This window comes from Nomascus leucogenys, chromosome 2, assembly GCF_006542625.1.
Source record: "Nomascus leucogenys isolate Asia chromosome 2, Asia_NLE_v1, whole genome shotgun sequence".
Lineage (NCBI taxonomy): Eukaryota > Metazoa > Chordata > Mammalia > Primates > Hylobatidae > Nomascus > Nomascus leucogenys.
The window spans coordinates 92,739,397-92,765,487 of NC_044382.1; the positions used below are offsets into that span (position 1 = coordinate 92,739,397).

Consider the following 26,091-nt stretch of genomic DNA (forward strand, 5'->3'; position numbering starts at 1 on the left):
TTTCCTAATAGCTATCTTCTCCTTTGATGTAACAAACACTTAAGCTGAAGAATAGTGTTTTGTAGCTAGGTGTGACCATGTGACTAAACTTTGTCCAAGGGGCTATGTAAAGAATTGGTGGATGCAAGTTCTGGCTCACGGACTTGAAAACAAAAGCACTATTTCATCCTCTGCCCTGTTCTCCTTTAGTGCTGGCTAGAATGCAGATGTGATGGTGGGGGCTGCATCAACCATCTGAGATACCTGTTTAAGGAGGCAGAGCAACAAGGTGGAAGGGGCCTGGGACTCCAGCAATGGGATGCTGCTCTAACAGCTCTCGATTGCTTATCCTTGGATTGCTGCGAGGGAGAGGAATGAATTTTCACATTGTTTAAGACACTATTACTTTGGCCTTTATTTTATAAATAAAGGTAATATATTCTGAGGTACCTTAGTTAAAGGTCTTCATTGGCTCCCCATTGCTTGAAGATAAGTCCATGCCCCAAATGAGGGCATTTAAGTTTCTTCCCAATCCAGGTTCAGTTCACCTTTTCAGCATAACTCTCTGCCAATAGCCTAGACCTGATGGTACCACGTCTGTGTTGCTTTCCTGGACTCTGCAATTTTTTCCTGGCAGACTGAATTTTTTTCTTCCTCAGGGCTTCCAGAGGCAGTGTGCGTGCATGTGTGTGTGTGTGTGTGTGTGACTTGCATTTCCTTATAATTGCTTATAGTATAATTTGAGTTTATCTCCCTCTCTAGAGATTATTCCACCATATCTTATTCACCAGAAGTAGACTCCACCCCAGCCCTCTACCCCTAGTTTTGTCACAGGTGGAGTGAACAGTGGATTATCAAAATGGACAAAAAACTGAGGAATGTGTTTTTCATAAGGAGTGGAACTCTGAATGAAATTGAGTAAAGAGGAATGGAATGAAGATTTGAAGGCATGTTGCATCATTTTTAATTAAAATGGCTTTGGTGATGAGGTGGGGGTGCTGAGGGAGGCCAGGAAATCAAACAGCATGGGGCAGATGCCTTTGGTTACTGGATTCAAGCTGGAAAAACAGTCCTTGACAGGCTGCAGTCGTTACTGTGTATTTCTAGAACTTTGAAAGATAAGGAGGAAATCTGCAGACAAGCTCCATAGGGAAGAAAGGACTTGGGCTGGTGGAGTCCCTGAGAACAGGCATGTCTGGCTTCACTGCATGTGGAGATGTCCTCCAGTGTATCTGACATTGACAGCTGCCCTTTGACATGCAGCTTCCTGCCGTCTCTGACTGGTGCAGGTCCGCTTGATGCCCAGTACAAGATATCACAGCCAATGTGTTTAGTTTAATCTGCTTTATATACTGCCCCACACTTCGCCTTAAAAAAAAGATATCCTCAGTAGTCAACATTTGTGAATGAAGAATGTACCTGTCTTAGCATTTTAAGTTTCTATTGAAAAATTCTCCTTTGCTTAGATGCATACCCCAAACATCTAAGCCTTACAAGAAACGTCTCTGGAATAGAGTCTTATGAATTCTAGTTATATGAAAGCAGGAGACAAGGGAAAAATTGTACCCATCTAAAGTTACAAACTGATTTTGAAAATAAACTTTGACATGAAACTAATGATACAATTTTTGTTCTTGTCCTTTTCTTTTTAAACTTCTGAATAAGCTTAGCACAGTACAGAAGGCAGAATTTTTCATGAATGAATTGAAGCTTGTCACATAAACATAGTGACTAAGAATGTGAGTTTAAGGTCAGATTGTATGGGCAGAAGGCCTTGTTCCATTCTATTATAGTAGTATACTTAAACATGCTGCACTTCAATTTCCTCATATGCAACATGGAGACAATATTACTGTCTACCACATAGCCCTCCTGTCAGAATTAAATGAGATAAAGATATGAGGGCTTCCTTTAGTGTTGCACACAGAAAGTACAATAAATATTAAAGCTATCCATTTTTATTTTATGTAACATTCATTTGTCTATTAATACTCCTTTTCTTTGACTTCTTACACAGTCTGAGACAATGAACTGTTTCAAGGATCATATCATGTCACAGGGATTGGTGACCTTATAAAAAGAGAATGTCAAGAGTCCAATATCGTCTTTTGTGGTAAGATAGTATGTGACTTGGGAGAATACAAGTGCGGGTCTAAGTAATGACTCCAGATGTGGTTTAGAAAAATAGTTTCTATTATGTTGGTTTTTGTGAAGGTGTGGACAGGACTGGCATATGGTGGAATTTTTTAGGTAGGTTTTTGTAGGTGGCTAGTGGATAAAATCATAAATGTGGTGTGTGGGGGTGGGGAAAGGAATCTTAAAATTAACCCAGATGGCATTTTTTGGCACAAATCTTTATGTTGGCCACCCCTGAGACAGTGTAAGGTTTTGAAATGGACTTATGCCCAAATTCTTCATGGCATAATTTAAGAGATTTTAAGCAAAATGTGCTGCCACAATGAACACACACTGCTTTATGAATGGCCTGTTTATTGCTGTGGTTCTGCATAGCTAGAACAGACTGGTCTAAACCAGACAAATCCATGCAGAGTCATGAAGTTGTACTTTAAATCTATTCCTCAGTTCCAAATCCACTTTCAACTACATTAATGTGTAGATATTGCAATGAAATATACTGGGTTGTGCACCTTTTAAACAACTCTATGCGTGTCACTATTTAATGTGGAGCATGAAAGAATCTCTGATTACCAGGCTTCAGTGTGCTCTTTCAGCCTGTGTGGCTCTGACTGCAGGAAATAGCAGCTCAATCTTTGAAGCAAAGACTTTTCCTTTGCCTCTGAGAGTAAATAGCCTGAGAAAGAGAAAGCTTCCTCACTCCAAGGAAGTCTAGATAAATGTGTGATAGGAAGGGAGAGGGCTGTCTGTTGTGTCTGTCAGAATGACACCTGAAGGAAGGCAGCTGGCTCCTGTGGAGTGATAAGGCGAAGGTTACTGAGGCAAAGATAAAAAGCTCACTTGGTCAAAATACATTACAAACGGAAAGACCTCCAACAGGAATTTTTAGCGTTGCACCCCAAGTCTTTCTCTGAACAAAATGACAATCTGTTCTGATTTTTTCAGGGAATATAAGAAGCATACTCCGCTAAGTGGAACAAGGGCAGAAAACACACACACACACACACACACACACACACACACACACACACACACACACACGTACACTCCTGAGAAGCTGGTTTCACTAGCCGTAGGTGGCCGACTCCTTCTCTAATGGAACACTTTAAGAGAATAAGTCACTTCAAAGAAGCAGGATAGACAAGAGAGGATTTTATTGCTTGAAACGGGAATTTTATTGCTCCAGACACAAGCATTGTTGTTGGTGGTGGTGGTATTGAAAGTCGGGGAGCTCCAGGAATAAAACAACTGGATGCATAGGGCCATGGAAAATCTCACTAACTCAATTCTGTGGTTGATGTTTTTCAAACATCTTAAAACCCTTACCTGCTTTTGACAAACAGGCACTTTTCCTTACTGTGAGATATCTCCTTTCCCTTCACAGTTACCCCCAACTCCATCCCAATGTTGCCTCCACAGTGATTTATGAGGTATTATTTTCTATGGTATATATTCCCTGAAAAATTAGTTTTCCCTACCTGCAAAATACAAAGTCATATTATCACAGTGACCAGGTTCTTTTCATACTGTAGAACACTGTTTATGTCCACACATATGGGATTACCTCTCCAACACTCCTCTGCACCTCCGTGTACTTTCCCAACCTTTATTTATTTATTTTTTTAAGACTTACATGCTTCTTGATAATTGCTTTTCCTAAAAGTTATCTGACAAAATATGTGGTGTAATAAGCAGGTCTTAAAGGGAGACAATTATTACTTCCATCTTTGAAAGAATAAAAAAAAATTCTCTCTTGCTAGCTTCTTTGAGATGCCATTTTAACCTCTATATTTTTTCCATTCCTTCCAGCAACAATCCATAGTGCAGCAGGAATTCCTGAAGAGGCTACTGTTTGACCATTGCCAACTCAGATCTGTCTTAATGAACAAGGCCACCAGGGGGAGCTCCTTGAGTGAGCTTCTGCGGGATCTCAGGAAAAAGGCAACGCAAAACATGAAGAGGGTAGTGGATTTGCAAGACTGACATTCCCTGCATTCAGGGGCCACAAGACCATCTTCCCCGCTGGGCAACTTACTGGGTAGGAAAAGAAACGCCCCACTAGAAAGAAGGAAATTGTTAGTGTTTAAAAGGAGATGGACAGGAAGCAATGTTTGACTGTTGGATGGCCAGGGGTGGTGGTGGTAGGGAGTTGAGTACAGCATAGTGGGCATTCTGATAATTTCTAGGCCTAGATTTTAGGAATCCATTAAAAGTCGGGGAGCTCCAGGAATAAAACAACTAGATGCATAGGGCCATGGAAACATGAAAACATGGATGAGAGCAGATAGCTTTATGAGGAATGGGGAAGTGGATCAGAACCAGGTGGTGGTCTACTGATGGAGTAAGTAACAGAAGTGAACGAGGGACAAGGGGTATTTCTGTTGGCACCAGTGGAGTTTGTTAGAGCAGAGTGCAGGAGCAGCTACAATGATACCAATGTAAAAGACTAGATCATTCGTTTTCAAAATGATGGAGGAAATGGTAAATGTCACAAGATGGAAGAAAAGGAAAAATGCATAGATGAACTTTTCCACAGAATTTTTTGAGCTAGAAAGAAGGAATTTGAAGAGACTAGAAGTTCCAGGAATTCTGCTCACAGTGCGTGAGTCAGATTTACTGTTCTGATATCATATTATAATCCTATCATCTAGGATGACTTGGGAAAGACTATGCTGAATATTTTGTGTGCACATACCAATCAAACAATATCTATACTTCCTGTCACAAAGACAGGGTATTTAGACCTTTAAATATGATATGTTAACTTTCTATTTCCAGCATGTCTAAATAATAATTTTCCCCCATATAAGCCATATTTTATTTGGTAAAACAAAAATGAGAAAGGACCAGAGCAAACTACAAGGGCTAGCATTTTTCTCTCCCAGTTTGTGGGAGAGAATTCCATTTTAAATGCCACATTTATCTGTAGCTCCACTGTAGTAACACTGGCTGCAATCTCTCAGAAAGACAGTGAACCATTCCGTCAAGCTAAGCAATAGTCTTCCACATAGTGGAGTGACTGGCAGACACATCAATGATGGCTCTAACTGAAAGTTATGGTTGGCACAGCTCTGGCACTGCAAACGTTAGGAAGATGCCACCACAATAAACCTTCCATGGCCCCATGAATGGCTCCTTGAAAGCTGCAGTAGTCTGCCCCTGGAACAGCTGGCTTAAAAGAGTTCTGTGTGCAATAGGCTTTTCCAGACCTGCAGACTGAAGTAAAAGCTGCATGCAATTAAAAAAATATTTTAAATGGTGTGTTTGTATTTTGACACCCAGGTTGGGGACACTGGGATAGTTGAGGCACATTACTGACTCCTTTCCAGCATGCTTTCTGAACTGAAGAAGGACTGAATTCAGAGACTTGTGGCTTTAGGTGAGTTAAAACTTTACAAGTATGTTTGATCTTTTCTTTCTTTCTTTTTCTTTCTTTCTTTCTTCTTTCTCTTTTTCTTTCTTTCTTTCCTTCCTTCCTTCCTTCTTTCTTTTTCTTTCTTTTTCTTTCTTTCTTTCTTTCTTCTTTCTTTCTTTCTTCTTTCTTTCTTTCCCTTCCTTCCTTCCTTCCTTCCTTCCTTCCTTCCTTCCTTCCTTCCTTCCTTCCCTCTTTTGTTTTCTTCTTGCCTAACCAGCTATTACTGAATTCATGAGTCAAAAAGTTCAGGATCAAAAATGAGCTGAAGGAAGATGAGAATGAGAAAGGAGAGATAGAAAGACAAAAAGAAATACCCAACGAACGGGCAAAGAGAGAGACAGGGTAACCAAAGGAAAATTTATAGATATGCTTTCAAATGTCAAAATATTTCTTACCTCTTTTAGTTTATATAATTTATTTAGCAATACCTATCACATTAAATATGATAGGTATTATAACTATATAAATGACAATCCTTTATTTGAGTACCTATGATTAACTTTTTTTTATTGTACTTTAAGTTTTAGGGTACATGTGTACAATGTGCAGGTTCTTCTCATGTGCTTCTCATGTTCCCTAGGGCCACTGGCCTGCTAAGATTTCTCCTCGTGAAAGGCAAAGCCTTTTTTATTATTAATGTTTCTTTAAATCCCAACTATACAATCACTAAAAAGTGGAAAAATGATAAAATATGTGTAAATCCATGTTTAATTTGTCACTTACTCATCACTGAAAACATTCCTCATCTCTTTGTCATATGCACAGTTGTCTTCCCTCGAATTCTCAGGAATGTTTTTGCCTGATGCTTATGTAAGTTATCACAAGCTGTTTCCATATTGGCCATGGGGGATATATTGTTTGTTTGTTTGTTTTTAAATGGAGTCTTGCTCTGTCACCCAGGCTGGAGTGCAGTGGCGCGATCTCGGCTCACTGCAACCTCCCCTTCCTGGGTTCAAGGGATTCTGCTGCCTAGCATCCCCAGTAGCTGGGATTATGGACATGTGCCACGACTCCCGCTCATTTTTGTATTTTAGTAGAGACTGGGTTTCACCATGTTGGCCAGGTTGGTCTCAAACTCCTGACCTCAAATGATCTGCCCACGTCGGCCTCCCAAAGTGCTGGGATTACAGGCATGAACCACTGTGCCTGGCCAGAGATATATTGTTTAGATGCACCATCAGTCTCACTGCCACCACTCCCTTTACAGGTGGCAGCAGGTTAAGCTTACATTATAATTTATCATCATTATTAACATATATATGTGTGGATATATGAAGGGCACTATGGGGATTTTATATAAATATGGAGCAGTGTGGTTCATGCCTTTAAGGACATTAAAATAAAATTCAATCAGAAGCAGTCACCATTTGCAATGCTTAATCATGTAATATGGTGACCATTTGCTGATGGTTCAACATCGTATTTCCAAAGCATTAGTGCTTTCTTATGACTCAATCAGCTTCTGCGAAGTTATGCAAAAACTGCTAAACGTGGAGCCTTTTATGTTTTCCTATTTCTGCTACCAAATTCATTTAATAGAAATAACTCTTTGAGTAAGTGCACTTGCCTACTGTGGAAAACACTGTATTTGGTGGCAATGTTGAAACAGCCAATATGAGTTATAGGCATTTACTGCAATAGAATCAAGAAACCTATTTCCCCCTTCAAAATCAATAGAAAAATTGCTACTTACACTGGGTATTCTTTGTCTTTGTAAAGACAAATGACAGTGTATTCTGTTTCAGGGTAGTTGAAACATTTCTCAACTGGCAAAGTTGTTTGGTCCTCTATTTTACCTGTGCAGATAAAAGGATCCTTTTGCATCTCAAAGGCTAGAGGCAATATTTTTCACAAATAAATAACATACTAAAGTGATTGTTAATTTTTTAAAAATTAGCCTTTTGAAAAAAGATAGAGAGCACTGAATTTCTGACAGTAAACATTAATGTTTCTTTATCAAAATCTTAATTAAAGTCATGTATGCAAAGCTGAAATGATAGATGTTTTACAATTCAGGTTATATAGAGATAATATTTTCCATTCATGAAGTTATTATTAATACCCTAATTTCAGCCTATGCAGACTTTTCTTCTTGGAATTTGAAATGCTTTTATTATTTTTGCATCTTGAATCAGTAATCTTAAAAGTTTTATACTGGAAAATTTTCTGTTGGATAATTATTAAATATTTTGCTGTCACAATAAAATTGTACCCTGTATAGATGTTGTCATGATTCCTTATTAGCACTACTGAAAATATATATGTATAATTTCTCTTATTTAATAAAAGCACATTTATTGTTTGTTTATGAGTATGTGCAAAAATTAGGCAAACATTGGAATCCCACTGATCCACTCATATTAAAATGCACTTAAATGGGAATGTGTATGAGTACATAAACGTGATTAGTCAGTACTGGGAGCTATCAGAGATTCACTGAAGCTCAAATAAGTAGTAACCTTTCATATCTTAATTCCTCCCTAAATTGTTTACATCCTAAGAAAATGTCAAAAAAATAGCAAGTACACAGATTTAGTATTTCACCAGTGACTTCCAGAGAGCTAGAAACAGGATTTATGAAGAATTCACGTTATGATTTTCATTATTCAATAGCTAATGTTACATGGATAAATACATTATTACTGTTGTACTATTGCTTGCTACTGACTGGATTTCTTCATTATACTCCTGAGCATCATGAACTGAAAAAACCATAGAAATGATAGCAATATCATCTGATTAACAACGGGCAGATCAGTCCTGGTACACAATGCTTTATACATGAGGCCAAAAATGACTTTGGATTAAGAATATTCTAGTAAAACTTCTGCATCCAAAAGGAGCAGGAAGAATGCACACATTTTAATAATCTTCAAAAGACCAGTTTAGCTAATATCAATATATATTTAGAGGTTGTTGTAATTTCTATTTTTTCTGTATCTGTTCAATTGTCCTGTGCAAAGCAAAAATAAACCAACTATGTGGTCAAGAGTAGTGGGCATTCACATTCAGACAATTTGTGTATTCTTATAAATGTGTTTAATTACAACTGCTTCAAAAGAATCCCAGATTTTCAAAAGTTTATTTTAAGTTTGGAGACTAGACAAGGTCATACTGGTTTTACATCCTACGTGATATAAGTATATATACAAAGAAAAAAACAACATTGGAATATTACACAGCTTGAAGGTTTGCAAAGGTTATTCGTGTCTTAGTTATTTCTGTACTTAATGACACATCAGACGCATTGAGTATTATATTTCATAATTTGTTGACTAGCAAAGATACAATCATTAGTAACCCAAGTCTTCAAAATGCACACCAAACTTTATGAAGTCATTCAGAAAGAGAAAGTCAATCCTAAAATTAAAATTGGCAACTATGATAAATACTTTCAAAAGGATGTAGATAAAATGGAGATGTTTAAAAGTTTAGTTTCATTAATTGTAAAATTAGCATGTTATAGTTACTCAGTATAGTGAAGACTAGGTGATTCTTATGTGTATTCTACTTATGGTATTTTATTGGTTTTAGTGTGAATTTAAATAGAATACATTTACTTCACTTTGACGTCATTGACATGAATGACACAAAAGCTACTTCATAATACTACTTTACAATAGTTTTCAACATTTCCACAGGTTGGAACCCCTTTGCTGTCATCAATTTTGGTTGTCATGGAACAATAGATATCCCGTTGGACGTGATGTATTGTGAAGAGCACATAAAGCAGAGAGAAAATGAAAAAGCAAGAGAAACTCATTTCAATGTTTTTTCTAAAAGGTAACAAATATAATTTTAATCAACTTCCTTGGAAAATATTTTTAAAACAGGTATCAATAGAAAAAATTACAAAACATCATGTGAAGCTATAAATAATTTTGGAAAAGTAAATCATCATAAAGCATAAGTAATGATCTTAAAAATATACTCTTAAGAATGTATGTAATTTGCAAAGGAAAATGGCTAGATATTTGATGGGACAGTAAACCTTGAAAGAAATTGGCTAAAGAGTATGTGTGTGTATATTTCTGAACCTAAGTAATTATTTGTCACATGACTTTAAAATTTAGCCAGTTACAAATATTTTAAAATCCTAACTTTAAAGTTATCTAAAAAAGGCAATATGGAGGAAATAGTAATTTTGTTTTTGACAGATGTTGAAAACTGATCACCATTTCAGAGGCTTCAAATTCATAATTTCATAATAAGAACAAGAAGTAGAAAGCATATGGGCAAGGAACAAACATCTGGCCAGCCAGTCCCCTTAGACCAACTAATTTTGCTCTTATTAAAAATGCCGATACGATTGACTTTCTCTTTAAATTCTTCACTATGATTGAAGACCACTCCATATATACATCATTAAGAAATGCTGTTAACACATGGACAGACAAGACAGTAACAGTCTAGTGGCTTTTGTTATGCAGCACAAATATTAAAGGAAAAAAATAGCAGTGTTGCGTAGGATCTTAACATTTCGTACACATACCATCCTTTCTTTTCCAATACACTTAATTTAAAACTCCAATAATTCTGTCTAAGCCTTATAAAATAAATACTTGTAAAGCTTATAAATTAGATGTTGAGGACTTTTATGGAGGCAGTGTGAGCTTTAATTTGAGAGACATGTCAATGAAACCTCCAGTGTCAATAACAAATTGTTATGATAATTGCTTATTTTTTCAGGACCTTTGAAGCAAAATAAATAGAAATCAATTTTCATCTTGAAAATGGTTTACTACTTTGTCATTAGTAAACACTTTGCTTCTCACAAATAACTCCACCTGTGCCTTCCTGGGAAACTACCACCAGTTTCAAATCTCAATAAGATGTTAGTTTCACAGGAAATGTGGAGCTGAACAAAGAAATGATGAGTATGCTTGGCCAACTATGCAGCACTATATTAATATTTCTTTGCTAAATTTTTTATAAAATAAACAAATAACAAGCCTATTTTTTAAAGTAAATATAAGGATATGTAATTACCATCTAAATGAAGATTTAAATTTAAAGAGACATAATACCTATATTTTTTGTTCTTTTGTGCAAACTGAGAGTATGGGACTCTTTATGAAGGAATTATTTGGAAATTAAATAGTTATGGCTTCCTTCAAAAATAAAACTGCAGATTTAATTAATGAATATTAAATACAGATCAATCTACTGATATGCAGGCATGTTCTATATATGTGAGTAAACATGACACTTCTTTTAGTCAACTAATAGGAAATTCAATTAGAAAAAAAATTGAATTCTTCAGGTAATATACAATATTAAGAATATAGAATAGAACCAAAAGAAAAAGAAGTCACGTAATCTTATTAGAAATAATGAAAGTAAAATGAGAATTATAATATCAGTACTGCATGTTACATATTCTTCTTTAAAATTTTGTAATAAACATTGACAGTGTTTGGTAGGCACAGGGAAACAGGATAATGCAGAGTCATTACAGAAGAAAAAAACTTATTGCTAACATTGCAGTATTCCTTTTATCAGAATTAGGTGAGTATCGATTGCAAAAGCTCTATCAACTCTTGCTCTTATTTGATGATTTTGAGATCTTTTTACTCTTGCTATAAAAAGAAGGCTACTTCCTTTCCCTAATATATTTCTACCAATGTGAATAATTCAGGAAACAATGAGAGAAAAGTAATTCACACTTAATGTGTTGTTACTTAAGAGATTTGACCAATAAAAAATCAGATTAAATCATTGAAAAGGCAGGCTTAGACCCCCTTAAAAACACAGTTAGTTGCCTACCATAATTTGAGCACTTTTTCATGAAAAAAAAAAAAAAACCATTCAGTTTCCTACAGATTTTGCACAGTTCATTCCATGGAGATACTTTTAGGGAAATAGGGAAGAGGGTTGTGAAATGTAGCCTCTCCTCATTCCTCCTCTGTGCAGCCCAGCAGCTCTGACCGCAATGTGATCCTCCCGTACCAGGACCAAGGAAGGATTCTTATGTGTCGTGCATAGATGGGAGGGTCGATGACATTTTTTCTGTGAGTGTCATTGTCAAAATTGCCCTGGAAAACCTAGTAAAGAAGAACAGAAAATGTCAGTCATACAGCCTTCTTTCTTTGAAATTATTTTTATGTTCCTGTTTGGAACATTTTCCCCAAACATGATATTTGATAACTATTAATTTTCTTTTCTTCAAAATATATTGCAGCTTCTTTTTAATAATAATTATTTTAAATTAAATGGTCAATTAATGTTTGAAGAGTTAAACCTTTATTGTTTAATGCAGGCATTCACAGGTCTATCATTTTCCTCTGCTTGTTTCTCTCAATTAAAAAAAATACAACAGGTATTCATTTTTTGCTTATGTCACAGGCTGACGTTAGTCATGTAGCTTGCTAAAGATGCTCTCTTCCAAGGGGTGACTCAGAGATCCAAGCTGCTTGCAAAGTACAGCTATCATCTGGAGCATGTGGCCTCCACATTCACAAGGGGCAAGGGAAGGGAGAGTTAGCAGACTGTGCAGAGTGTTTAAGAGAACAAGCATGGAAGCAGCTTATATCACTTCTGTAGATATCTGTTTCACCTTACCTAATTATATGACTCCAGCCTAACAGCAAAGGAGGCTGGGCACTGGAGAGAAGCACAAGGCTATCTGGTGAGCACTAACGGCCTCTATCACAGTGCCTTTTGCCCACTTCTTCTCACATAGAGAATAAAATTAGCCCATCTCCAAATGAGACAACACAATCAGTGCTGTTTTTGAACTGTTTTTCTCTTCTTTTTCGGCTTCATCTATTAATTCCTGGATCCATACAATACTATTGGGATCAGTATGACTTATAATATCCTGACACTTTTCATTGCACATCTGTTCTTCTTTCTTCTTTAAAATGCTTTTTTTTTTTTTTTTTTGGAGCTTTACTATGGCTGCTTGCTCTTCCCTAAAAGACTTTCATAATAACTTGGACAAATGTCTGCTTCAGAAAACAAAACAAATTTAAAAACACTGGGACCCTGATAGGAATGGCATTAAATTATAAATTATGTTGGGGTAAACTGAGGTATTTATATTATTTAGTCTTTACCTGAAGATTTTATCCTTTTTTTCTTATAGATTCTGAACATTTCTTATTAAAGTGATTTCTAACTATTTTATATCTACAGTTTTAAAAATTTAGATTTAGTTTAGATTTTTAGATTCAGTTTAAATTTTTAGAGTAAAAATCTCTTCAAGACTTTCTGTTTTTGCTTTATGAAGCAACTTAGAAGATAATTTTCTTTCTTGTTTGACATCAAATTTCTTTCTTGTTTGGCATCAAAACATAACTATGTGGCCAAAGAGACACCTGAAAATAAAATCCTTAAAGTAGAAAACAAAAAACAACAAAACTCTGTCATCACATGACAGAATACTTAACACACATCTTTCAGCATTCTGAAATTAAAGGGAATGCTTTAAAAGCCTTCTAGACTAGATTGGTTTGGTCTTATATGGCCACAAATGTTCTCCTGGAAAGAAAAACATCATATTCTCCTCAAAAGCATTAGGCAGTATGGCACTGATTAATAGGAGCAATAGACAAGACTGAAAAGTCTCTCTGCTGCTTCTGCTGGCATATCTAAATTCATATTCATTTAGCAGGCATTTTATGCTTAGCAATGCCCTGTCTTGCACAAAGGAGTAATTCATTCTGGACTGAAATGTGCTACTACTATGTTACAATGTCTCCGTTAGCAAAAGCTGACAGGTACAGGACATATCATAAACACTCACCAAAAATCTTGAGAGACTGTTGCTACTGCAACAGCAGAAAATAAGCTCTGGTTTACTGACATCCTCTCTGACATATGATGTTGGATTCAAATGTTTCACTGAGATTGTGGTATTACAATTTAATATGGAATCTAAAACCCAATTTTGTAGCCCTGCTAGTGAACTTAATGTATATCTCTGGGATAATAGAGTTTAAATTCATTAACTTTCATTGCAAGATTTATAACAGCCCAAAATATAGTTTTATACCACTTCTTGGGAAGGAAATACAGAAAGAAACAATTTTCTCTTAAGTGTCTGCTCTCCAGCACAGATTTTGATAGGAACTATCAACCCAGAAAGTATTAGTTGAATTATTAATTATACTTATTTCTTTATAATGAAGAATACATACAGAGAAACTATATCAGCTCTGAAACGGAAAATAACTATGAAATTTCTGATTTAATATGTGAAAGTCATGGATATTTGCACATTCACTTAAAAAAAGTGAAGTTTCATGAAACACGATGATTTATAAAACAATAACGTTCATAGAAAAACAGCCGAAATCTACACTAGAATCACCCAATTTACAGCCTCAAAGTACTGAAAATATATTTTTATTTTCAGAGGCCTCTCAGTAATGACACGTACGGAACACAATGCACCCACTTGCTAATTCCAGGATGGTATTTTGTACTTGTTGTGTAAACATGTGGCACATGTGCTGTTTTCTTATCTCCAGCACTAGGAAGCCCCTGCTTAAGAATGCTACCTAAATATTTCACCTTGCAAAGGAATGCAAACACAGTATTTTTTGGTTAATTTCATAAAACCTCTAAGATTTCTAGAAAGTGCTTTCACAGGCACATTTTAGAGACATAAGCATCTGAACTAAAACTGAAGTCTGAAAAGACTGATGGAGAACATTAAATCTCTATATAGGAGTGAAAATATTTTACATGAGAAAGACACAGTTCAATTTAGAATTTTTTAGAAAAAGTATGGACAAGTTTCAGTTCAGGGAGGAGGCTAATTAGCTGATGACAAATTTGCTAATATATTCAAACATGATAATGCTTAGAGGTCTCTCAGGCTTTTTTTTAACATATGGGGCCTTGATCAAAAAACACTCAAGGTACTTTGCAGAAGCTTCCATAATTACAATCTAAGAGAAGATAAGAGAAAGAAAAATACAACTCCCTCAATGCAGCTATCTTGATTTTTTTTTTCCTAAGGTTAATTCTCTTGTGATGCTGGTTGAAAATACAAATCAGATTCTTCAGAGGATTCAAATCTCAGCACGGAGAGAATATCAGATAAAATAAAAGAATAAAATCTTGCTTCTAGCAGCATTAATATATTTTTTGTAAGACGAGCTACTATTCTTTGTTATGAACCACTGTCTATTCAGGCCAGTATAGACATCATCAACAGGAGGCCTCCAGGGATCATGGAACAAAGCAACATTATCTTCCACGATGTAGTCAGAGAGGTGGGGCACATTTCAGTTTCTTTTAGCAGTCATCGAATAGGACTCTAAATATCAAAGAATCCCTTGGGGATTTCTTGCACATACGATTTCTTTAGAAAATCATCTAGTTTGTAAAAGTGTGCTTCTTTTCATTTGTCCTAAACTTAACTGATTAAAAGTTTTAAAGAGATTCCCATTGTTCTAACTTTTTGGAATTTTTGTTCACATCATTCAAATAGCGAGTGGTTCTAAGCATTTTTAGATAGATTCCCTATGGCTAAACATCAGCATTTTACATCAATATTAAACACCAGTATTTTACTAAGATTTCAAGTGACCATCACTTCATCCCTCTGGGCTTTTGTTGCCCTGTTATAGATTTCATTATTTTTCTTCTGCTATTTGGAGACTATAGCTGAACCGCATCTGGGATTTCAGATATTGTGGAAATACAAAGGTTGAGTGAGACTTTCTAAAGTTTTTTTCTATTGATTGTATTTGCTTTGTTTATGGTATCAAGCATACCATTGGCCTTACTGACTGTATCTGTACACTGACCTGCTGTTCTTAAGGGATAGAGGACAAAGGTAAAGATCCATTTTCCTAGGGCAGCATGTGTGTGTGTGTGTGTGTGTGTGTGTGTGTGTGTGTGTGTGCAGAGGTGCTGGGCTGAAAGCTCAGAATTCTTTATTTAACTTACATAATTTCAATCCTTTCTGCTTTCATCCAGAGCACTAATGGAGAAGTTAAATAAGAACAGTCTTTGGTAGCTCTGATCCTCAGAAACCCTGTTTTTATCTAATTCTACCCATATAATGAAAGAATCTGGGATTTCGAAGAGAACTCAGAGATGTGCTATCAATAACTTTTCACTCTAATATTTCTAACATGGAACTTTCAGCCTATTCATGGCATGCCTCAATACAATAGAACAGGTATGTATTTAGACAGTTTGAAAGTCTATCTTTTTAGAAGACTAAAATGTGTATCTCTCACTTCAATCTATCGAATCTAGTGCTTAATTCTCAATGAATATAGAACAAACTTAGCTTATCAAAAGAACTTTTGACATACTTAACAATAATTGACACAAACCTCTCAAAAACTCAACTTCAGTGCTCTAGGCTAAACATTCATGGTTCCTTAAAAAGTTCCTCATGTTGCATGATTTTCAGACTTATAATCTTGATTACATTCCATTGAATAACATCTGTTTTAACTATGGTTCAATGAAAGTGTGGTATTTATTGGGACACAGAATGTAGACATACTGTGAATAACTCAAAAGATAGAGTGCACCTTTGTTGTAGATGCAATATTTCTATCAATGCAGTCTAAAATGTAGAATAATTATATTGCATTTTGGGTTATAGTTGATTGATTTATGGTCAAATACATTTTGGATATTTTCATAATTTCTCCTCCGTGAGGGTTTGCCAGTTTTTCTACTTGTATCTATTTTATAAAGAAACCATTTATATAAGTATATAATTCTGATTTTTGTGGGTGACATAAGGGACAGATGCTTATTAATTTATAGTTCAGGATCATAAAATTTATTCTTATGTACTTAGTGTCAGCATTACTTGAATTTTTTTGACTGTCAAAAATTTCAGAGTTACCACTTGAATCAACGCTTTAAGTGATGTAAAGTCTTATGAAAATTTTCATGGAATTAGTATGCATGAATCACGTCAAACATTTTTCCATTTGAATAGTTTGGGAAAGAGCTTTCTTTGTTTCTAATTCTAGGGCTAGATTTTCAGTAATATTTTAGGCTAATCTAAAATTTATGTTCTACTTTGCCCTATATGCAAGCATTCCAAAAATCAAATTTTTTTTATTAAAAAGGAAAAAATATTAAAATATATAGAAAATTATTTTTAAACATTTTAGTTAGTGGTATACATCTATATCATATTAAACAAATCTTATTAGAAGCTTTGCATGTATGAAAGTGATTGGCTATAAAAAGTCTGAAACCAAAGTTTAATTCTTTTAGCCAAAATAGACTGCAGCTATCATTCAGTGAATTCAGTTTTCTAGGAAAATTTACCAGCATCCTGAAACCATTTCATGATTGAATGGCTAGTATATTATTCTTGATGTTTTTCTCTGCAATCAATTCCACTAAACCAATGAAACTCTGTAACAAAATTAGCCTCAATATGAGCACATTCTTCCAGATGTAATAAGGAAACAAGAAATTCATTTCCAGGTAAATTTCAATATTCTAAGAAATGTTTCTTTGGAAAATAGTGATATTGAGAATTATATTCTAAGAGGGTTACCAAAAAAGTAGGGGTTTCTGTTGGAGCCAGTAGACTGTGTTAACACGTGTCTATATTGATCATCAGTCTGCAGAATGAGCTGGGGGATTGGCCTTCACTATAGGGCAGCCCAACAACACTACAGCACAAATTGCCATCGACAGAAAGGAACAGAGAGCTGTCACAGTGTCTTCCATCCCATAGCATCCTGAGTAGAACCATTATACTCTAAAGCTGCAGATGAAATAAGGTCATAGCTAACCAAAACAATCTATCAGCAGGTGAAAGTCAAATGGAAACAAATCCAACCAAAATGTATACATAGGACCTTAAAGTAGAGCCAAAGACTATAATGATAAAAGTTACACGTCCCAATTTGTGAAAATAAAATGTGAGTAATCTACAGATAAGAGATCAAATGCGAAGAGGACTTGTTTTCATATCAACCACTAACTGTAACATATTAGATAATCACTTTATTTTTCTGTATCCAAAAAGAGTTGATCATCTTGTCTTCTTTGCAAGAAACATATATCTAGAAACATCTTAATCTTCAGTTTGCTTGTGTGTACTATCTTGAAGTAAATTGCTGACCATCAAATATTTTCTCTATTGAACAGATCTTCTGCAGAGTTTAGGATGTGTCAAATCTAGTGTAAGTATAGTGTTTACAGACACATGTCATTCCAGTGATCAGTGTACAGTCTACAAAACCATGTGTAATATGAGCGTGCAGTAGATGTCAACCTTACCCAAGGAGGAGTCTGTTTTTTGCCCTCAGCTCCTTGAAGGTAATCTCTAGGCCCTTGGAATGGCTGTCTGAGAAGAGTATTTTTGTTTCCCAGGAGGCCCTGGACCACACCAGATAGCCTATGCTAACATTGTGGCTTACAGCGGGGTCTTCAGGTCAGCTTGACCACTGAAAGGGAGGAAACTCAGGTTAGCCATACAAATGGTCAACCATGTCTAAATGTCGGAGCTTCCATAAAAACTCTGAATACCAATGCTAAGGTGAGCTTCCTAGTTGGCAATACTCTGGGCTTATTGTCACATAATATTGCTGAGAGAACTTACTACTCTCCAGAAGTCTCCAAGACAACCGAAAGCTCATTCCTGGACTCTCCTGGATTCTGCCCCATATGTCTCTTCCCTTAGATGATCCGTATCCATATCCTTTCATCGTGATAAACGATAACTGTGAGTATGATAATTTTAAATGTGTTTGTGAGTTTTTCTATTGAATTATCAAACCTGAGAATGATCTTCGGGAACTGTGAATATGCAACTGATGTCAAAAGTGAGGGTGGGTTTGGGAAATCCTGAATTTGTGATGAGTAATTGGTGTTGAAGGGCTACAGGTTTCATCTAAGTTTTGTTGTCTGAAACACTGACAGTTGGAAAAGGAACCTCAATTGTCTGAAAGGGTTGTATCTACAACTTCCCCAACATCGTGTGCCAGCCTGTGACAGACATTCAGGCTTTAAAGTTGATTGTGAACTTACTTTCTATTCTGCTTCTTTGAATTAATCCTCAAAGGACAATCCATTGAAATTTGTTTATTTTGGCCCATAAGTATACTTTCTAAACCTTCTACTGTTAGGTTCTGCTCCCTCTATTTTACTTGTTCTTCTTATTTTCAATTTCTGGATGATATTTATTCTCATGGGCATAAACCTAATAAGCATATCAAACAACCGGTGTTACTTGTCCTCTTGCATATTTCAGTAACAAAAATTCAACTTCTTTATTCTCCTGTATCTCTTTAATATCATTTACATAAAAGCTTATAGGTCCTTTGAGAAATACTACTTTGTCCATCTACTTGGGATTCTTTTGAAATCCCTTAAGAAACTGCATTCAGATTTTCTTAAAGCTATTGTGCATGGTCATATATATAATAATTCTGCACCATAATTCATATTGGATATTAATTTTTATCTATGTTCCTTTTATTTTTTTATTTTTTTTTTATTATACTTTAGGGTTTTAGGGTACATGTGCACAATGTGCAGGTTTGTTACATATGTATCCATGTGCCATGTTGATTTCCTGAACCCATTAACTCGTCATTTAGCATTAGGTGTATCTCCTAATGCTGTCCCTCCCCCCTCCCCCCACCCCACAACAGTCCCCGGAGTGTGATGTTCCCCTTCCTGTGTCCATGAGTTCTCATTGTTCAATTCCCACCTATGAGAGAGAACATGCGGTGTTTGGTTTTTTGTCCTTGCGATAGTTTACTGAGAATGATGTTTTCCAGTTTCATCCATGTCCCTACAAAGGACACGAACTCATCATTTTTTATGGCTGCATAGTATTCCATGGTGTATATGTGCCACATTTTCTTAATCCAGTCTATCGTTGTTGGACATTTGGGTTGGTTCCAACTCTTTGCTATTGTGAATAGTGCCGCAATAAACATACGTGTGCATGTGTCTTTATAGCAGCATGATTTATAGTCCTTTGGGTATATACCCAGTAATGGGATGGCTGGGTCAAATGGTATTTCTAGTTCGAGATCCCTGAGGAATCGCCACACTGACTTCCACAATGGTTGAACTAGTTTACAGTCCCACCAACAGTGTAAAAGTGTTCCTATTTCTCCACATCCTCTCCAGCACCTGTTGTTTCCTGATTTTTAATGATGGCCATTCTAACTGGTGTGAGATGGTATCTCACTGTGGTTTTGATTTGCATTTCTCTGATGGCCAGTGATGATGAGCATTTCTTCATGTGTTTTCTGGCTTCATAAATGTCTTCTTTTGAGAAGTGTCTGTTCATGTCCTCTGCCCACTTTTTGATGGGGTTGTTTGTTTTTTTCTTGTAAATTTGTTTGAGTTCATTGTAGATTCTGGATCTTAGCCCTTTGTCAGATGAGTAGGTTGCAAAAATTTTCTCCCATTCTGTAGGTTGCCTGTTCATTCTGATGATAGTTTCTTTTGCTGTGCAGAAGCTCTTTAGTTTAATGAGATCCCATTTGTCGATTTTGGCTTTTGTTGCCATTGCTTTTGGTGTTTTAGACATGAAGTCCTTGCCCACGCCTATGTCCTGAATGGTATTGCCTAGGTTTTCTTGTAGGATTTTAATGGTTTTAGGTCTAACATATAAGTCTTTAATCCATCTTGAATTAACTTTTGTATAAGGTGAAAGGAAGAGATCCAGTTGCAGCTTTCTACATATGGCTAGCCAGTTTTCCCAGCACCATTTATTAAATAGGGAATCCTTTCCCCATTTCTTGTTTTTGTCAGGTTTGTCAAAGATCAGATAGTTGTAGCTATGCGGCATCATTTCTGAGGGCTCTGTTCTGTTCCATTGATCTATGTCTCTGTTGTGGTACCAGTACCATGCTGTTTTGGTTACTGTAGCCTTGTAGTATAGTTTGAAGTCAGGTAGTGTGATGCCTCCAGCTTTGTTCTTTTGGCTTAGGATTGACTTGGCGATGCGGGCTCTTTTTTGGTTCCATATGAACTTTAAAGTAGTTTTTTCCAATTCTGTGAAGAAAGTCATTGGTAGCTTGATGGGGATGGCATTGAATCTATAAATTACCTTGGGCAGTATGGCCATTTTCACGATATTGATTCTTCCAACCCATGAGCATGGAATGTTCTTCCATTTGTTTGTATCCTCTTTTATTTCATTGAGCAGTGGTTTGTAGTTCTCCTTGAAGAGGTCCTTCACATCCCTTGTAAGTTGGATTCCTAGGTATTTTATTCTCTTTGAAGCAATTGTGAATGGGAGTTCACTCATGATTTGGCTCTCTGTTTGTCTGTTATTGGTGTACAAGAATGCTTGTGATTTTTGTACATTAATTTTGTATCCTGAGACTTCGCTGAAGTTGCTAATCAGCTTAAGGAGATTTTGGGCTGAGACAATGGGGTTTTCTAGATATACAATCATGTCATCTGCAAACAGGGACAATTTGACTTCCTCTTTTCCTAATTTAATACCTTTTATTTCCTTCTCCTGCCTGATTGCTCTGGCCAGAACTTCCAGCACTATGTTGAATAGGAGCGGTGAGAGAGGGCATCCCTGTCTTGTGCCAGTTTTCAGAGGGAATGCTTCCAGTTTTTGCCCATTCAGTATGATATTGGCTGTGGGTTTGTCGTAGATAGCTCTTATTATTTTGAGATACGTCCCATCAATACCTAATTTATTGAGAGTTTTTAGCATGAAGGGTTGTTGAATTTTGTCAAAGGCCTTTTCTGCATCTATTGAGATAATCATGTGGTTTTTGTCTTTGGTTCTGTTTATATGCTGGATTACATTTATTGATTTGCGTATGTTGAACCAGCCTTGCATCCCAGGGATGAAGCCCACTTGATCATGGTGGATAAGCTTTTTGATGTGCTGCTGGATTCGGTTTGCCAGTATTTTATTGAGGATTTTTGCATCAATGTTCATCAAGGATATTGGTCTGAAATTCTCTTTTTTGGTTATGTCTCTGCCAGGTTTTGGTATCAGGACGATGCTGGCTTCATAAAATGTGTTAGGGAGGATTCCCTCTTTTTCTATCGATTGGAATAGTTTCAGAAGGAATGGTACCAGTTCCTCCTTGTACCTCTGGTAGAATTCAGCTGTGAATCCATCAGGTCCTGGACTCTTTTGGTTGGTAAGCTATTGATTATTGCCACAATTTCAGACCTGTTATTGGTCTATTCAGAGATTCAACTTCTTCCTGGTTTAGTCTTGGGAGGGTGTATTGTCGAGGAATTTATCCATTTCTTCTAGATTTTCTAGTTTATTTGCATAGAGGTGTTTGTAGTATTCTCTGATGGTAGATTGTATTTCTGTGGGATCGGTGGTGATATCCCCTTTTCGTTTTTTATTGCATCTATTTGATTCTTCTCTCTTTTCTTCTTATTAGTCTTGCTAGCGTCCATCAATTTTGTTGATCTTTTCAAAAAACCAGCTCCTGGATTCATTAATTTTTTGAAGGGTTTTTTGTGTCTCTATTTCCTTCAGTTCTGCTCTGATTTTAGTTATTTCTAGCCTTCTGCTAGCTTTTGAATGTGTTTGCTCTTGCTTTTCTAGTTCTTTTAATTGTGATGTTAGGGAGTCAATTTTGGATCTTTCCTGCTTTCTCTTGTGGGCATTTAGTGCTATAAATTTCCCTCTACACACTGCTTTGAATGTGTCCCAGAGATTCTGGTATGTTGTGTCTTTGTTCTCGTTGGTTTCAAAGAACGTCTTTATTTCTGCCTTCATTTCATTATGTACCCAATAGTCATTCAGGAGCAGGTTGTTCAGTTTCCATGTAGTAGAGCAGTTTTGAGTGAGTTTCTTAATCCTGAGTTCTAGTTTGATTGCACTGTGGTCTGAGAGACAGTTTGTTATAATTTCTGTTCTTTTACATTTGCTGAGGAGAGCTTTACTTCCAACTATGTGGTCAATTTTGGAATAGGTGTGGTGTGTGCTGAAAAAAATGTATATTCTGTTGACTTGGGGTGGAGAGTTCTGTAGATGTCTATTAGGTCCACTTTATGTAGAGCTGAGTTCAATTCCTGGATATCCTTGTTAACTTTCTGTCTCGTTGATCTGTCTAATGCTGACAGTGGGGTGTTAAAATCTCCCATTATTATTGTGTGGGAGTTTAAGTCCCTTTGTAGGTCACTCAGGACTTGCTTTATGAATCTGGGTGCTCCTGTGTTGGGTGCATATATATTTAGGATAGTTAGCTCTTCTTGTTGAATTGATCCCTTTACCATTATGTAATGGCCTTCTTTGTCTCTTTTGATCTTTGTTGGTTTAAAGTCTATTTTATCAGAGACTAGGATTGCAACCCCTGCCTTTTTTTGTTTTCCAGTTGCTTGATAGATCTTCCTCCATCCCTTTATTTTGAGTCTATGTGTGTCTCTGCACGTGAGATGGGTTTCCTGAATACAGCACACTGATGAGTCCTGACTCCTTATCCAGTTTGCCAGTCTGTGTCTTTTAATTGGAGCATTTAGCCCATTTACATTTAACGTTAATATTGTTATGTGTGAATCTGATCCTGTCATTATGATGTTAGTTGGTTATTTTGCTCGTTAGTTGCTATAGTTTCTTCCTAGTCTCGATGGTCTTTACAATTTGGCATGTTTTTGCAGTGGCTGGTACCGGTTGTTCCTTTCCATGTTTAGTGCTTCCTTCAGGAGCTCTTTTAGGGCAGGCCTGGTGGTGACAAAATCACTCAGCGTTTGCTTGTCTGTAAAGTGTTTTATTTCTCCTTCACTTATGAAGCTTAGTTTGGCGGGATAGGAGATTCTGGGTTGAAAATTCTTTTCTTTAAGAATGTTGAATATCGGCCCCCACTCTCTTCTGGCTTGTAGAGTTTCTGCTGAGAGATCAGCTGTTAGTCTGATGGGCTTCCCTTTGTGGGTAACCCGACCTTTCTCTCTGGCTGCCCTTAACATTTTTTCTTTCATTTCAACTTTGGTGAATCTGACAATAATGTGTCTTGGAGTTGCCCTTCTCGAGGAGTACCTTTGTGGCGTTCTCTCTATTTCCTGAATCTGAATGCTGGCCTGCCTTGCTAGATTGGGGAAGTTCTCCTGGATAATATCTTGTAGAGTGTTTTCCAACTTGGTTCCATTCTCCCCATCATTTTCAGGTACACCAATCAGACGTAGGTTTGGTCTTTTCACATAGTCCCAAATTTCTTGGAGGCTTTGTTCATTTCTTTTTATCCTTTTTTCTCTAAACTTCCCTTCTCTCTTCATTTCATTCATTTCATCTTCCATCAGCGATACCCTTTCTTCCAGTTGATCGCATCTGCTACTGAGGCTTCTGCAATCTTCGCGTAGTTCTCGAAACTTGGCTTTCAGCTCCATCAGCTCCTTGAAGCCCTTCTCTCCATTGGTTATTCTAGTTATCCATTCTTCTAATTTTTTTTTCAAAGTTTTTAACTTCTTTGCTGTTGTTTTGAATTTCCTCTCGTAGCTCAGAGTAGTTTGATCGTCTGAAGCCTTCTTCTCTCAACTCATCAAAGTCATCCTCCATCCAGCTTTGTTCCGTTGCTGGTGAGGAACTGCGTTCCTTTGGAGGAGGAGAGGTGCTCTGTTTTTTAGAGTTTCCAGTTTTTTTGGTCTGTTTTTTCCCCATCTTTGTGGTTTTATCTACTTTTTGTCTTTGATGATGGTGATGTACAGATGGGTTTTTGGTGTGGATGTCCTTTCTGTTTGTTAGTTTTCCTTCTACCAGACAGGACCCTCAGCTGCAGGTCTGTTGGAGTTTACTAGAGGTGCACTCCAGACCCTGTTTGGTGGGTGTCAGCAGCGGTGGCTGCAGAACAGCGGATTTTCGTGAGACCACAAATTCAGCTGTCTGATAGTTCCTCTGAAAGTTTTGTCTCAGAGAAGTACCGGGTTGAATGAGGTGTCAGTCTGTCCCTACTCGGGGGGTGCCTCCCAGTTAGGCTGCTCAGGGGTGAGGGACCCACTTTAGGAGGCAGTGTGACCGTTCTCAGATCTCCAGCTGCGTGCTGGGAGAACCACTACTCTCTTCAAAGCTGTCAGTCAGACAGGGACATTTAAGTCTGTGGAAGTTCTTGCAGAGTTTTTGTTTGTCTGTGCCCTGCCCCCAGAGGTGGAGCCTACAGAGGCAGGCAGGCCTCCTTGAGCTGTGGTGGGCTCCACCCAGTTCGAGCTTCCGGGCTGCTTTGTTTACCTAAGCAAGCCTGGGCAATGGCGGGCGCCCCTCCCCCAGCCTCGCTGCCGCCTGGCAGCTTGATCTCAGACTGCTGTGCTAGCAATTAGCGAGACTCCGTGGGCATAGGACCCTCCGAGCCAGGTGCGGGACACAATCTCCTAGTGTGCCGTTTTCCAGGCCCGTTGGAAAAGCGCAGTATTAGGATGGGACTGACCCGATATTCCAGGTGCCGTCTGCTTCCCCTTTCTTTGACTAGGAAAGGGAACTCCCTGACCCCTTGCGCTTCCCGAGTGAGGCAATGCCTCACCCTGCTTCGGCTCGCGCACAGTGCGCTTCACCGACTGTCCTGCACCCACTGTTAGGCACTCCCTAGTGAGATGAAACCGGTACCTCAAGCAGAAATGCAGAAATCACCCGTCTTCTGTGTCGCTGGGGCTGGGAGCTGGAGACCGGAGCTGTTCCTATTCGGCCATCTTGGCTCCACCCCTCTATGTTCCTTTTAAAATGATGTTTTGTTCCATAAACCCTTTGAAAAATCTAGACCCTGTTTGCTTCAGAGACTTCTTTGCTTCCCAAGATTTCTCCATGAAACTACCTGAGGCTTTCAAACTGCCTATTTAACTTCAAAAGTCTAATTATAGAACATTTTTGCTTGATGGGAGAAGTGACAAACAAAATATGGGGACAGGTTCCACAGTCTTTCTTTCACAAGGGCATGATTCATTTAAACCATTAAAATGAATATGTGGGTTCTCTAAAAAAATTATTTCCATTCCCATTGTTGCTCTCAAGAAATTTCTTGTGGCTCTAAAGTTTGCTTTCTATTGTAACTATGTAAAAAAGTAGATTTTTGGCTTCAAGAAATACTATATTTTACTGAACGAATCTGGCTTTGCTTCATGTTCCCAGTGTATATAAATCACTGATTATATCCCAAGAAATTCTTTACTACACCACAAATTTGACGTTCACTTACAATTCTTGTAGCATGATTTGCACTCTACTGCTCCTTCTGTTAGATTTTTTTTCTGAAAATGCACAAATGAAAGATTCCAATAATAATTGGCCAAAACATAGGCAAACGTGTTTTTTCTTCCCTACCCTGGCAATAAAAGTCCACATTTCTGGCCCTTCATTGCTTCTCAAATTGCCAGATTCTCTTTGGGTTCTATGTAGTTGACATGAAAGCTGGTTTGGGAACATAATTCTTCATTGGGAAAGAGAACTATGTGATAGCTTTCTAAAATTCATCATTTCTTAGATCCTCTGGAATTTGAGAGTATTGGAAAAGAGGAGGAAATAGCACATTTTTGATAATTTTTTTTAGAACATTTAACTTCTGGCATTTCGTAGAAGAGTTCAACTGCTCCTTAGAAGATATGGGATTAGGGCATCCTATTCTCCCCAGTAGTATCAACTTGTCTATTACTGGAAAGCTGGCATAGGTAATACTTGTGATTCCCTA

General features: G+C 37.2%; 1 protein-coding gene across 1 annotated transcript in view; it reads right to left on the reverse strand.

Moving 5' to 3' along the window:
- Positions 1 to 8,593: 8,593 nt before the first annotated feature.
- The window catches only part of EDIL3 (EGF like repeats and discoidin domains 3), a 451,805-nt gene continuing 434,307 nt past the window's right edge, over positions 8,594 to 26,091 (reverse strand). The window contains exon 11 of the mRNA XM_003261571.4: positions 8,594 to 11,574. Within this exon, the coding sequence (XP_003261619.1) occupies positions 11,425 to 11,574 (150 nt within the window). The 3' untranslated portion in view covers positions 8,594 to 11,424. The remainder of the gene's footprint in view (positions 11,575 to 26,091) is intronic.